This window comes from Molothrus aeneus, chromosome 1, assembly GCF_037042795.1.
Source record: "Molothrus aeneus isolate 106 chromosome 1, BPBGC_Maene_1.0, whole genome shotgun sequence".
In the NCBI taxonomy this organism is placed as follows: Eukaryota; Metazoa; Chordata; class Aves; order Passeriformes; family Icteridae; genus Molothrus; species Molothrus aeneus.
Genome location: NC_089646.1, coordinates 83,985,818 through 83,999,131, shown reverse-complemented (window position 1 = coordinate 83,999,131; position 13,314 = coordinate 83,985,818). Strand labels below are relative to the sequence as shown.

The window sequence follows — 13,314 nt, the reverse complement described above, 5'->3', positions numbered from 1 at the left end:
CAAGTTTAGTGGACAGATTTATGTCTCCATTCTGCCGCTGAAAGATTTATCTGTCTGATTTTCCTAGAGCAACTCTTCTTGGATCAAAATATTTTCTTCTCAACTCCTTAAAGTTATGTCATAGTAATATGTCTTTCAATCTAAACCCATAAATCTTACATACCAATCTACCACTTGTCTTTCATAGAATATTATAAAGGATTAGTGCAGTTCTATAAAGAGTTTAAAGCCAATTAATGAAACATGCATCTATTTTTTTCTTTTAGAATTCTTGTAAAATGGCTCTTAACTATTTGAAGATTTCCTAAATTTTTTTGCAGGGAAAGAGGTTTGAGATGGTCCCACACGATTTGGGATGATACTGTCGTTTGTTCATTTACAGCTTAGCTCTGGGGTTTTTTTTGTTCTCTTTGGGTTGCATTTAAACATTTTTGAAATTCAATAGGCACTCTGACCCCACACAATACCATGGCCAGCAGGTGTATCAGAATCTGGCTCACTTAAATCAGCATGTGTGTCTGGTCAGTGTGGATGATAGAACCACTTTGTAATGAGAGTATGCTGGTGATTGAATCCATGTGTCCTTTTTCCAGTTCTTTTTCTTTACTTCTAAAAATAACTTCTGCAGTCATTCACTGTTTCCATGATTCAGACAATTTGTATACAAATTAGCCAATTCCTCTATAAAACGATAAAAGGTCCCGATGTGTCACATTGCATACAAAGGAGAAAGAGGCAAGAGAGTAACAGGACTTTCTTTATACAGTTTATATCTCATGCTATAGAATTACTTATTTGCTCAACAATAATCTAACATCCCTTAAAAGCAATCCTTATTCCTGACATGATTCTACTGCTGATACCTCTGCATAATCTGTAGCTATGTTTTTTTGATCAGGAAGAAAATTGCTTTAAGGAGAATTTTATTAAATATCGAGACTGGACAATGCTTAGGTTTTCAAGAATTTTCCCTTTCTATGGCAAAATGATAGGAGTGATAGTAAAAGGAAAAATCTGTTGCCATAAGACAAATGTTTCTTGCAATGTTTATAAAAAATACTGGAAAGACTGGCTTGGATTTTGAAACACAAACTATGCAAATTAATGGTGCACTTTCTGGCTTACAGAAGGAGGCTCGGTTTTAGGAGCCATAAACCTTCAGTGAATTTGGGCCTAGTTGTGTCTGTGGATTACAGAAAGTTGGCATTGACCAGATGACTTAGTACTTTTATAAATCAACATTTCTGTTAGAAAGTTTAAAAGGGAAGGGCTGACAAATACAAAACCAGTGTCTGGCCTGTAAATAGAGGACAGGCAAGGCAAAGGAGTGGAGCTCACACTGGAATTCTATCTGAGAACCTCCTTGTCTTTGAATGCTAAGATGAATTTTCAATAGTGGTGACTTTTGTTACCTTGGCCCTCCTTTAATAAGTTTCATTATTTCATATTCATTGCAACCTGACCCAAAGAAAGTACTGGGCTGTTACACATAAAGAATCTTTAATTCAGTTTACACATGCACTCTTACAGATTGTGTCCACAGATTGTTTGCAAGTGGGGTGACTGAAATGCTACTGATTGAAAATTTCAAGTATTGGCCTTGTAGGATTCTTTTCTACACAATTTTGACAATTAACCTCCCCACGATGTTGTTGTTTTGCTCTAAATATATTCTCAAGTCTTATCTAGAGCCCTCAAATTTTGTTAAGTATGTTGAGCTTTCACAGTAGGAAAACACATTCAGCATGTTACTCAGATATTTTGTGCGCAATGTTGGAAGTATTTTTCAAAGAGCATGTGAGCCCTGAATGTGATGATTTTGTTTTGTTTTGTTTTTGTTTTATTTTAATTATTCTATGTTATCTTGTCAATAGGGGAAGAGAAACTGGGCTATTTTTCAGATTTGGGTCCTTTTGACCTCTTTTATTCTAGCTCAGTTCATGGTATTAATTATAGTCAGAATTTAATTAACATCTTTTCAAATTATGTATTTTTTGTGACAGGGGCTGATCTAATAATTTCTTGTTGATAAATATAGGCGAAACACAAGTGCTAAGACTAGGAAATATTCTGTTAGGCTCAGAGAGGGGCTCCTTTTACAAAGTTTCAATGGGAAATTACTGCAAATAATGTTGCTAAGGCTTGATTTCTTTATAAAAGAAGCAGCCAGCCATAACAAATTATTTTCGAGTTCTATTGGTTTTGTAGATACAATTGGAAGAAAGAAACAGAATGTTCTTTGTGTTTCTTCCATTTATGTTTTGCCTCATAGGTTTAGCGAAATTGGGATTAAAGAAAAGATACTTTTTACAATTTTTGTGACCTGGTCATGAACTAGATACTTCTTATATACTTTGTAGCATGACTGGCTTTAAACAAGCTTTTCATCTTCTTTATGGTGTTTGTGAAGAATACTCTACTTAGCTGACAGTATAATAAAAGCATTTTTGTGTGTGTATTTCACCAAACTTTCATTATTGCAGTCATGCACTAGCGCTTTCCTAGCCTATTCTTTAACTGCAGCAGCATGATCATCCATACATGTATCTAATGTTCCTCAGAAGATGTGACTAAGTAAGAATACATTGAGCTGAAAAGGATAATCTGACTTCTAACAAGGATCCTTTCTTCATAGGAAAGCAATTATGTGTCTTTGTGGGATTTGAATATACCAAGCTAACATCCTTCACTCCTCCGGTACTTGGAGAAGGGTGATTAGTGATCTCTAACATTTTAAGTGGGAAGACACATTTCCTTACTTTCTGCCTTGATTGTCAAGATTTCCTAGCTTTATCATTTCCAACCAGTTTTTGTCCTAAAATAAAATGACTTTTCTGTCTGGAGAGGGAGGAGTGAAGGTGGAAGCTGCAAAATGCTGCTAAACAGCTGCAAAAGTCAAGCTTGTACTTGTGAAGTTTTGAAGTTTTGGGAAAGTTCAGATGGTGCCTGTCTCCCAGACGATTCGATTTCTCCATAGTTACTGAATTTTGCAGTCTTTGTAGTAATCAAAATCACCACTTTAGTAATTTTCTTTCTCTTTTTTTCCTGTAAGGGAGTGTATCCTGCAGAACCAAGATACAGTATTAAGTGCCTACATGCTGTTAGCTTTTTTAAATGCAGGGGCAAAGAATGGGATTTTTTTTTCAAAGTGTGTCTTTGCTAATTTCTTCAATGGAGAAGAATGCAGCATTAGGTGGCTGTCCTTGATGTTATTCCCCTCAAAAAGCCTGATGAGTCTATTTCACTGAATGGAGTTTCCCATGTTCAGCTCAATATTGAGCATTCTGTTTCAACTTCAGTCAATTGTGGTTAGCTCCTAATCAGTACAAGCAGTTCCTTTGTCAGGTGAATGTCCCATCTTAATATGGAGAAACACTATAACATTGGGCAGAAGTTTTTCAGTGGAGCTCTGAAATTTTGCTGTATCTATTTCGACAACTTGGTGTGGTGCTCTTTTCTGGGTATAAGTCCAATGTTTTTTAAATTCTATTAAATTTGGTGACCAAAATTTAAGTCCACAAAGTTGCTAGTTACTCCTAACATTATTGCTCATTTACCATGCCTAACTTTGTCTAGATTTGCCTCACTGGCTTTAGTCATGTACTGTATCTGGTGGAAATTTAATATAAAATGGTGACATAATCCATCATAGTAGGCATTAGGGCCAGGACACCTTCCTTTCTGACCCTTGTTCGGTGTGAAGCTGCAGCTCTTCCTGGTTGCTGTGCTCCATGTCCAATGTAAGTTACTACCAAGTTTCTCCCATGCAGGATGCAGGTTCCCCAAGGGGTGGAGAGTATCCAATTGTCATGTGGCATGGTGGTTAAAGCATAATCCTCAAAGGTGGGAACAAAAGGGTTTTTTTTTTTAAATGTAAGACCCTCCTGGTCTTTTAAAAAGAAAGGCTAAGTGATGGACACTCTTTTCATATCCTAATCTTTGTAAAATTCATTCATTCTCAGATTTTTTTTACTTAACGTAGGAAAGGAAACCTGTAAATGAGTGCCTTTCCTCTGAAGTCTGGTGGTAGATTTAAGCAGTGTGAAGCTACTAATTGTTTAATGAAATCTCCCACAACAATTGTATTTTAAGGGTCCATTAATCCTCTGGATTAAAGGAAATATTATGAATATGATTGTTGTTATTTTTATTAGTTAGGCCTTTCAAATAGTAGAAAACCACTGCAGTTTTGTATATTAGGTACAGAAGTATCGGGATAGACAGCAGTTAAATCAAAGAACTGAAGACTTCTTTGGTGGAATAGTAGCAGCATGTTATATGTGGGCAGCCACCATTACTCTCTACCTCATCAAAGCCTGGTACTAACTGGTGTTGTCAGTACCTTTCAAATATAAAAATTCCACAGATTTCCCTACATGGTTTTATTATTATTATTTTTCCAGAAAAAGGAAGTAGAGCTAAGTTCCAGCAAGCTACAGAAAATATTATGCAGCCCAATGAAACCCAAGTCATTTGTAATAACCCTTTTGGTATTTTTAAAAGGAGCATACACAGTAATGAAGTCTTGGCATAGCAACCAGCATGTTGCAATTATTGGAAGCCAAGGTGTTACGGATCTTCAAAAGCAGGTCTGTGAAGTCCAGTAGGCATGAATAGAGTACAGTCTGATCTCATATCATCATGCAAGCAAACAGGCAATTCAGATTCTTCTCTCAAAAATCATTTAACAAGAATTTCAGATGGAAATAAAAGAAATGAGAAAGACTTTATTCACTATACATGCCAATTGGAGTATTTAACCATAATGTAAGGTTTGAGGAAACCAATGGAAAAAGATCTTGTTATGGCTCAAGCGTAACAACACACATACTTTGCTCTGCTGAGTGTTGGGCTCCCTAGTTCACTTTTTCCAAAACCTACCAGAGTGGTGTTTCTGCTGTGACACTCATCAGCAGTTCTCGTCTCTTTCCTTTTCTGAGTGCAATAATTCTGTAATTCTTTAATCTCTGGTTGTCACTATAATTGCTCATTATAAATATACTGTGCTGAAAAATTAGGTCACATGGCAAACACTTTTTTTTTTTAGTTACTGAAAATTTTCAACATCAACAAAATATATCCTTTACTGTGCTTATTTTTCAACTTTGTTAGATATCACAAGGAGCATCCTTGAATGATTTAAGGAAAAAGAAGAGGCGTGCCCCTCTTCCACCAGCTGCATCTGCTCCACCCACTCCTGCCATACCAAACAGGACAGAAGACAGGGAAGACAAGAGGAAGAGCACAATGGGTGAGAAGTGTTCTTTTCTCCTGAATAACCCTATTCATGTGTTTTCAATGCTCACTGTTTGAAGTTGCCTTAATTCTGTTATGCTGTGAGTTTGAAAACTTTTGTAACTTGGGGCAAAACTACATTTCTCTGCAGAATGAAAGTCTGGAAATAAGTGGTTTTATATTGCCTCTTCTTTTTTTCAATGGCACCATTCAGTGTATCACAGGGTAGTAAAATGTAGATAACACTCATCAGATGATTTGAATATTTGGCACAAACTTTATATCCAAAAGCACTAGCCCTGGGCCTATTCTGTGCCTTGAAGGTCATGATTGGTTTGCTAGTAAATGGAAATACAGAAATAGTAAATGGAAATGCTAATAAATGGAGATAGGCCAGGCAAAATGGAATGAATCTGAAGCCATAAAGTTCTGCTAGGACCAAAGTGCAGTCAGCTTGGTTCAGTGTTTCCTCACATTTCTAAACCCTGAAGACATTAGATTTTCATGTAGTCCTCCAACAGTCTGACATCAACTGCCCATATAAAGTAAAGGGTTTTTTTTAATTTCATTCTCACTTTTATTATAAATCAATATCTGATGATTCTTTAGCTAATCCATAGAAGAAAAGAACTGAAGCTCTCAAAGGAATGCCATACGTACCTAGAATCAACAAAAGAAACTGTAGCTTCAGCTGCATGTGGCACCACATTTACTCACACAGGAAAACTGAAAAACATTCTCCCAAACCTCTGTTGTTATCTGCCTGGTAGCTTGTTCAGATTGGTCAGAGCTTTGCTTGAGTGAGGACACCAGGATTATGCTTCTAGCAAGTAAAGTGATTTTATAATGGGTCAAGTTATGAGATAATGACCCCACATATTGGAACTCATTTTTCAGTGCATTAAGAGAATCATTCTTCAAGTGCCGTAATGCACTCAGTGCACTTCAGTTCATGCCTTTGACCTCATGTTTCATAAAATGCCTAAGACATACAGATATGACATTCTGTCATACATAATTGCTTACATTACAAATGCCTCACAGTTTAGTAAGAAACCTCTTGGCTTTGTTCCAACATTTATTTTCAGTAAATGCTTCACATTTAATGCCTCAGCATTTATGTAGCAGCAGGAGTCCATTCTCATGTGACATATTCAACTCCATTGACATCTCTTATTTAAACTTTCTAAGGGCAGTGTTATTGCTGGACCATATAACACAGGAGTTTTCAGCAAATTGGCTTACTTTTAATCACTACAGAGGTCACACTAGCACTTCTCACACTTTGCCTTACTACTGGTCACTTTTTGATGACATTTGTTGCTTTAACTTTTTATAAGTGTTCTATTTCTTTTGTATTGGTGCTCAAATGTTGCAGATGGGATATAGCAGAGCAGAGCTACTTCTAGTCTGTTCAGTACTGTGTACATAAGTGCTTGTTGGAGTGCTCTGCTCATGTAGGATTCTGTAGTATCGTTTGCTTTAATGGAGCCTTATTATTTTACACTAACAAAGAACTCATCCCACAGTAGCCCTGACTTCAGTACTTTTTGTTTTCTGCTACTTTCTTGAATGAATGTGTTCATTAACAAGAAAAAATGTTAGAGCCGGAGAGGGTTGGTAAAACAGCCTCTCTTCAGGGCCCTTGCAGGAAAACAATGAGAAAGCACAGATGGCTCTGAAAGCATGAGAGAAAAGCTGTGAAAAAAGCAAGACTCTTGTGAGGGGAAAAAACGTGCTGCAAGAAATAGTGAGCCACATGATGGAACAAAAGTATTAAAGATACCTGTGTACCTCTCAAGTTAGCCACGTGAATCAAAGCAAAAGATCCTATCAAAAAATATTCTCAAACTGGCAAATTCCCCATAGTGTTCAATACTATGTTATTATGACACCAAAGAATTGCGCCAAATTTCCTCAAAGCAGTAAAAAAGGGCTTGCACATTTGCCAGCATTAAATTGTGTCTCTGGAAGATACTCTTCTGGAAGCTAGTGACTGCTAAGTAAAAAAATCATAATGGTTTAATCTTTTTTCTTTGCCTTGGTTCTGCTTCCCTTCTCAGCAGCCCCAAAGCACAAGCCAGAGAGTGTAGGAATGGATCAGACCAAACATCTGTCTCTGCAAGCATCCATCTTCAGCAATGACCACAGCACATGCTTCAGGCAGGGTATGAAAGCAGAACAAGCAGGTAGTCGTGGTTCCTCAGTGCACTTTCAACCTCTAAGGACTTTCCAAATAACAGTAGCTCAAGTTCTGTACACTACAAACTGGCAGCAGCTTTTTTGCATTGAAAGTGGTTCGCAGAGTACAGTGCAAAGACACATGTATTTCTTTAGTTATTGCACATAGTGTTGAAATAATCCCCCAGAAAAAGTTATGGGCATTTCCTTTGATAGCTTCAAACACTATTTTGCAAAATACAGTTTAATCATCTGCTTCTAAAATGTGAAAATAATGAAAACTGACTCAAAAAGAAGAGCAGAAAAGTCTGTAAGATACCTACTTCAAAATATTGACCCAAGGCATCTTCCTGTTTCTCTCAGAGTCAGGAAAATAGTCACATAAAGTATCTGAGAGGTCAACAAATTCAGGCAGTTTGACACTTCAGAAGATAAAATAAAACACATTTTTCACATTTTCTTACACAGCTTTTTTCAATTTTTTTTTAGTTTGCTTAACTATTTTTCTTCATCCTTATGCCTGCCAAATCCAGTGATTTTAACTGGTAGTTGTAATGTATGTCTATGTGCTGGGCTCAATTCTAGTCCCACTGCTGTTGGTTTAAGACACACCTTTTCCTTCTCCCTTAATTATTTGGATGTAAATAAGAGCAGAACTATACCCAGAGAGCCTTTGGATGTGGGTAAGGGAAAAATCAATGTGTTTTTAAAAAACAACAATGAACAGAGTGATCATTATCTTGCAATGAAGTAACAAGTCAATTGATCCCCCTGTAGGTGTTGGACGGCAGGTGCCACAAAAGCCTCCTAGGGGCACCACTCGTGGTCCCCCCCAGTTAGTGATCCCCCCACCCCCACCTTACCCTCCTCCTGGCACTGACATTGTGGATCCAACAGTGTGTTACAGAGAAGCAGATGTTACAGCACCAACAGAGCTGGTACCTAAACGTATGTTTGAAAATATATGTATTTGCATTTCCATTCTTTTGATGATTACTCTCAGGGGTAGCTTTTCCAGACTTTCCTCTCTGCTCTTTAGACATCCGTGTCTGTTTTTCCCCCTTTTTCCAGCCTGCTATCTTTCAAAATGCCCAATGCAGTGTAACTAACTAATATAAAGTGAGAAAAACACTTGCTTGGAGAGAGTTTTGCATGTGATGACCTGGTCATTGTACAGAAGCATTTTAAAATAACCATCAAGCTTTTTTGCTTTGTTCAACTGAAAAAAAAAAAAAATTTGTCTTTTATCAATTCTCCAAGTTTGTTTTCCTGTACTAACAATTTTTTTGTCGCCCCAGAGATGAGTTCCTTTGAGACTCGATGGGTCTATCAGTCTAGGTTGAAAACTACAGTGTCTTCCTTAAGAAAATTAAACCATTTACAGGCTCTGTATATTGTAAAGGCCTTCCTGTCCTAATGGGTACATCTTTCTTGGCATCTCTGGGTAGTTCTTTGTGTGCTCTTCACCTTGGGGCGTAACAGTTATCAGACAAAGAAGTACAATATTTTCACATGCCTGTGTACTTGTGAAAAGCATGTTTTCATGCTGCTTTTCGTGCTTATCCATTGACTGCCTTTAAATCTTTGTACACAATCCAAGTCTTTGATCATGTATTATGTTCCCTGTGGGCTTGCCCTGCACACCCATGTAGAGCCAGTAAAAGCAGCAAAGCTCTGCACATTATGACATCTCATGGATGCATTTCCTTTGAAGACTAGGAGGGTGTCTCCTAACCATGGCATAGAGAAATGTCTCCATTAGCTACTAATTTAACAAAAGGTCTCTTTCCAGGACCTTATGTTTACCAAAAGTACTCTGCAAGTAGCAGTTACTCTGATACATTAATGTGGGTGTGTTTGCTGTTGATTACCAGCTAAATCTAAAGCACTATTTCTCAAATCAAAAATACAAATTGTTAAGTTTTGTTGGAGCTAATGATGGAAATTAAGGCGATCATACTAACAGAAAACCTGAATCTTATTGAGGAATAACCCTAAGACATCTTAACCAGCTTATGCACAGAAATCATACTTAAAATCTTCTTTTTGTTCTAGATAGTATCAGCTTTCCTGTGATGTTTTCTTTATTAAAAATCCATTGTGGCCTTCTTTGCATTAATATTTCTGCTTCATTTGAGTTTCTATCACTGTTATTTTGCAATGCTTTCCTGATCTACCTTGCTGATCAAATACCCTTTAATCAATTCAGCACTGATGTAATCAGTGTCATCATTTGCTCCTAAACAAACACAGTATCTCAGCCAAAAGGATTTGATTAAGCTTGTACATAGAAACATAACATGAATTTTTATTGTCCTCAATTTACTGAGAGCAAGAGCTTAGTGGGTACTTATTTTAGACTTAAAGCATCAGTGTTGGAGAGGGACAAGTTTTAGCTCTGTAATTATGCTTGTCCTACCTAGATAAAGATAAGTGTGTAGATTTACACAAGAGAAGTGTGTATAGATGTACCCATGAGAGACAGAAGCATAGGTAGGACAGATGCTAATTACATTGCCTAATGCCATTCTGAAAGGTGCTTAGATACTGGAGTGATTGAGCCCTGTAAGAACATTTTGCAACAATGTGTTTTATTGCCTGAGAATGCCTCAAGCAGTGCAAATAAGATTTGGGTGGTAGATTCAAAGAACAAAATTTTCAATCTTCCTAACTCTAACCTCAGTAAATGTGTTTTCTCATAGAATGAGGTGGGGAGGAGGATAAGCAGCTGATACCAGGTGTTGTTAGAAGACATGTTTTTTTCTGAAATCACTCTCAAAACCACTTTCTCTGGTAACAGTTGTGGGTGGGTGACTGTCAACAGCAGTATGTGTTCCATGAGAAAAAATTCCCATTTAGAAGTTAAATTCTGTGATCATGTGGAGTTTAAATTCTCACTTCTTATGATCTGCCACTGTCTGTGAAGGACTGTCCTCCCTCCCTCCCTCCCTCCCTCCCAAGACACAGCTATCAGTGTTCATTGAGTTTTCCAAATTTATGTGGAGTGTAAATAATTAATGAGTATGGCCTTTATTAGGATACTCGAGCTTTTCTTTATTAAATACCTTTTAATACATTTTAGAATCTCTTCCACAAACAAGGGTGCAGAAGATCCTCACAGTTTGTCTTTTAAATCTTTTTATCCTGGTTCCATGACCTTTTCTCTAACATTTGGTGTGGCAGAATCTTAGCTGCATGTTGTGTGCACATTTAAATTGATGTGTTTATGTGATCCTTTCTCCTTCCTTACCATACTAATCAGATTATTCACGGCCTGATTCTAAGATTGACTGTACTTTGGGAATGCAGAGATGGAGATTGTTGCATGGTGTTTGGTTATGTCACATTGCTTGTGAAGTTCCAAATGTGTGAGTTGGTGGTAAGCTCTGTGCTACTTACCTGAGGTAAAGAATGCTTGTAGTGAAAGACTGCTGCACCTAGACAAGCAACTGAAACCTGCTGCCTTGAAATGTCAGCCAGCACTTTAGAATAAATTCAGTATTCCTGTGAAACTCCACATTAGCCCTTTATTTGGCTAGTTATGAACTATCATTAAGATATGCAGTAAGAAATTAAAAGCTCTATGGGAAAGAATATACAATATACTCTGCCTTCCTGTAGAGTGAGATGCTGAGATTAAGTTTTTCACTCTGGCACTGGATAAAGTACTAGTGAACTCAGGGCTCACACTGGGTGAGGACTTGACAACTGATTTATTTGTAAATTTCAGAAAGTGCTATTTCTTTGAAGAAATTAAATAATGATTTGAACCTGTCATTGTTTTTAACTGTAGATCAAAATAGTCAAACATCCCTTAATTAGAAGGTCTTTAAGGGGTGAAGGAATGGGCACACTCTTTTATTTTCTGTAGATGACGTGTACTAGTGGTTGATGAATAAAACCAAGAGCCTTGTCTATAGATGTAATTTTTAATTTTTTTCATTATATCACTGATATATGAAAAGGTAATACAATCTGGCTGACAAAGGCAATGACAGTTTCACAAACAGTTCAGTCGTATTTCTTCAGTCACTTTAGACATATCAGTCTTTCATAGGGCTAGATTCTAAGAGTTCATTTTTGTTAGCTTGAAGCAAAAAATAGGTAGAAACACAGAGTAAACTTCACTCTTTTACATGTGGCTCTATATCAACTGAGAACTGAGGGCTGCTGTGCAGGGAGTTTTGCTGGCTTGTCATGGTACATTGCTTCATAAGGCATGTGTCAAGTGACCCAGCCTTTTCTTTCTCAGAGGTGGTCTTTAAAGCAAGTATGCCTGCAGATGTGGCTTAGGAGGTTTTTATCGCCATCACTACTCTCACTCATTCAGGCAATCTGAGGCTAAAGAATGAAGTTGAATCTCCAATATAATCTATCTTGCTCCTTCTGGAAAATTAAAATTCAGGCCAAGTAGAGCAGAATTCACAGACATACAGTGTATCGGTAAGTATTTTGTTCTTAAGATTGAGTTAGCTTATACGTGAACCCAGGCAGTTAGTGCAACTGTGGAATTCCAAATTTTAACACGTGTGCCCATGCACCAACACCTCCTTTGGGCATCTGATTCTTTAGTGTTGCTGAGCATGCTAGCCATTCTGCCAGCTGACCTACACAATACTTACAATATTATCCTTTTACTCTTTCCCCTGACAGTTTACTGTTGTGCATCATTCCCTTCATACTCCAAGCGTGTCTGACAGACCTTGCCTCTTCCTATGACCTTCATACTTCTGAACCTCCTGTTGCCTCTGCTACCCTGATTCTTCTGTTGCCTTCCTTCCTCCTCTGCTGGGAAAAAACCCCTTTTTTTGACTGAGATTTTGGCTTCTTTTCTTTTTAAACTTGCACATTCTCTTTAATTTCTATTGATTATTTTTGGCTGTGGTTCATACTCATTGGTGAGATGTATGCTCCAGAACTGAATCGTGTGTTATATAAATCTATATATCAGCCTCAGAAAGATTATCTGTCGTTCTTTTCCAAAAGATTCTCCTTATTTTTAGCCATGGTTTGCTTTGATTTGGTGTTGCAAAAGAGTGTGTTCTTGGGACAGGGTGTCTTACTTTCCATATTGTTTAAGGTTTTAATGAAAAGTTTCTAAGAACTCTTTAAGCTTTTCTTCCTGTTATTCTAGATATAAAGTTTTGTATTGCCTATTTGCTCTATTTTCCTTTTATTGCATCTATTTTGTTCCTTTGGAACAAAACTAGTACTGGGCGTGGCCTAGCCAAGTTGAAGTGCAAGATTCTTTCTATATCTTGGCTATCAGTCAAGCTGTCAAGACAAAAGAAACAGGAAGATCTGTTGCATCTATAAGGGGCTTAAAAGGAATACCAAAAACTAATACCAAATGCACTGATTCATATTCTTTACTTATGCTTTCATCCTGATGCTTAATATGAGTAATTTTATCTTGATGCTGAAGACATGCTGTGGAAATCGAGGTGTGTGTTCTATTTCTGTAACAAAAGACTCAAACACTGTTTGCTCAAGATACATCTCGTTCTACAAGTCTCCTTTTTGCACTCGTACTAGGAATAATCAGTGAGTTCTAATTAAAATATCTTCTCTAGGTTTGTATTTAGCAAAAACTTCTTTGTGCTAAAGGAAATTCTTCATGAGAATGACCCATAAGACATGTATTTTTAATAATCCTGAGCTACAACCATAGGCTTTATGAGTTGTAATGTAATGGTGCACACACCCAGAACTATTCTGACCTCACATGTACTGTGCTTTAAGACATTAATGTTATTTAAATGAGTGACTTGCAATACATAACTCTAATTTAAATGATGAAAAATTATTGTTTTACCCTCAAGCAAATAATCATGTTAATCTTGAATCCTTTCCAGGTAGGCAAAATGGAGAATAAGAAAGCAAAGCATTCCTACAGAT

At 37.1% G+C, this 13,314-nt stretch overlaps 1 protein-coding gene across 3 annotated transcripts in view; it reads left to right on the top strand.

The window, feature by feature from the left end:
- Positions 1-13,314, top strand: part of COBL (cordon-bleu WH2 repeat protein) — a 156,622-nt gene that overhangs the window by 99,361 nt on the left and 43,947 nt on the right. For all 3 annotated transcript variants that reach the window (XM_066560102.1, XM_066560093.1, XM_066560085.1), the window contains one exon: positions 5,113-5,251. In XM_066560102.1, coding sequence (XP_066416199.1) covers positions 5,113-5,251 — 139 coding nt within the window. The remainder of the gene's footprint in view (positions 1-5,112; positions 5,252-13,314) is intronic.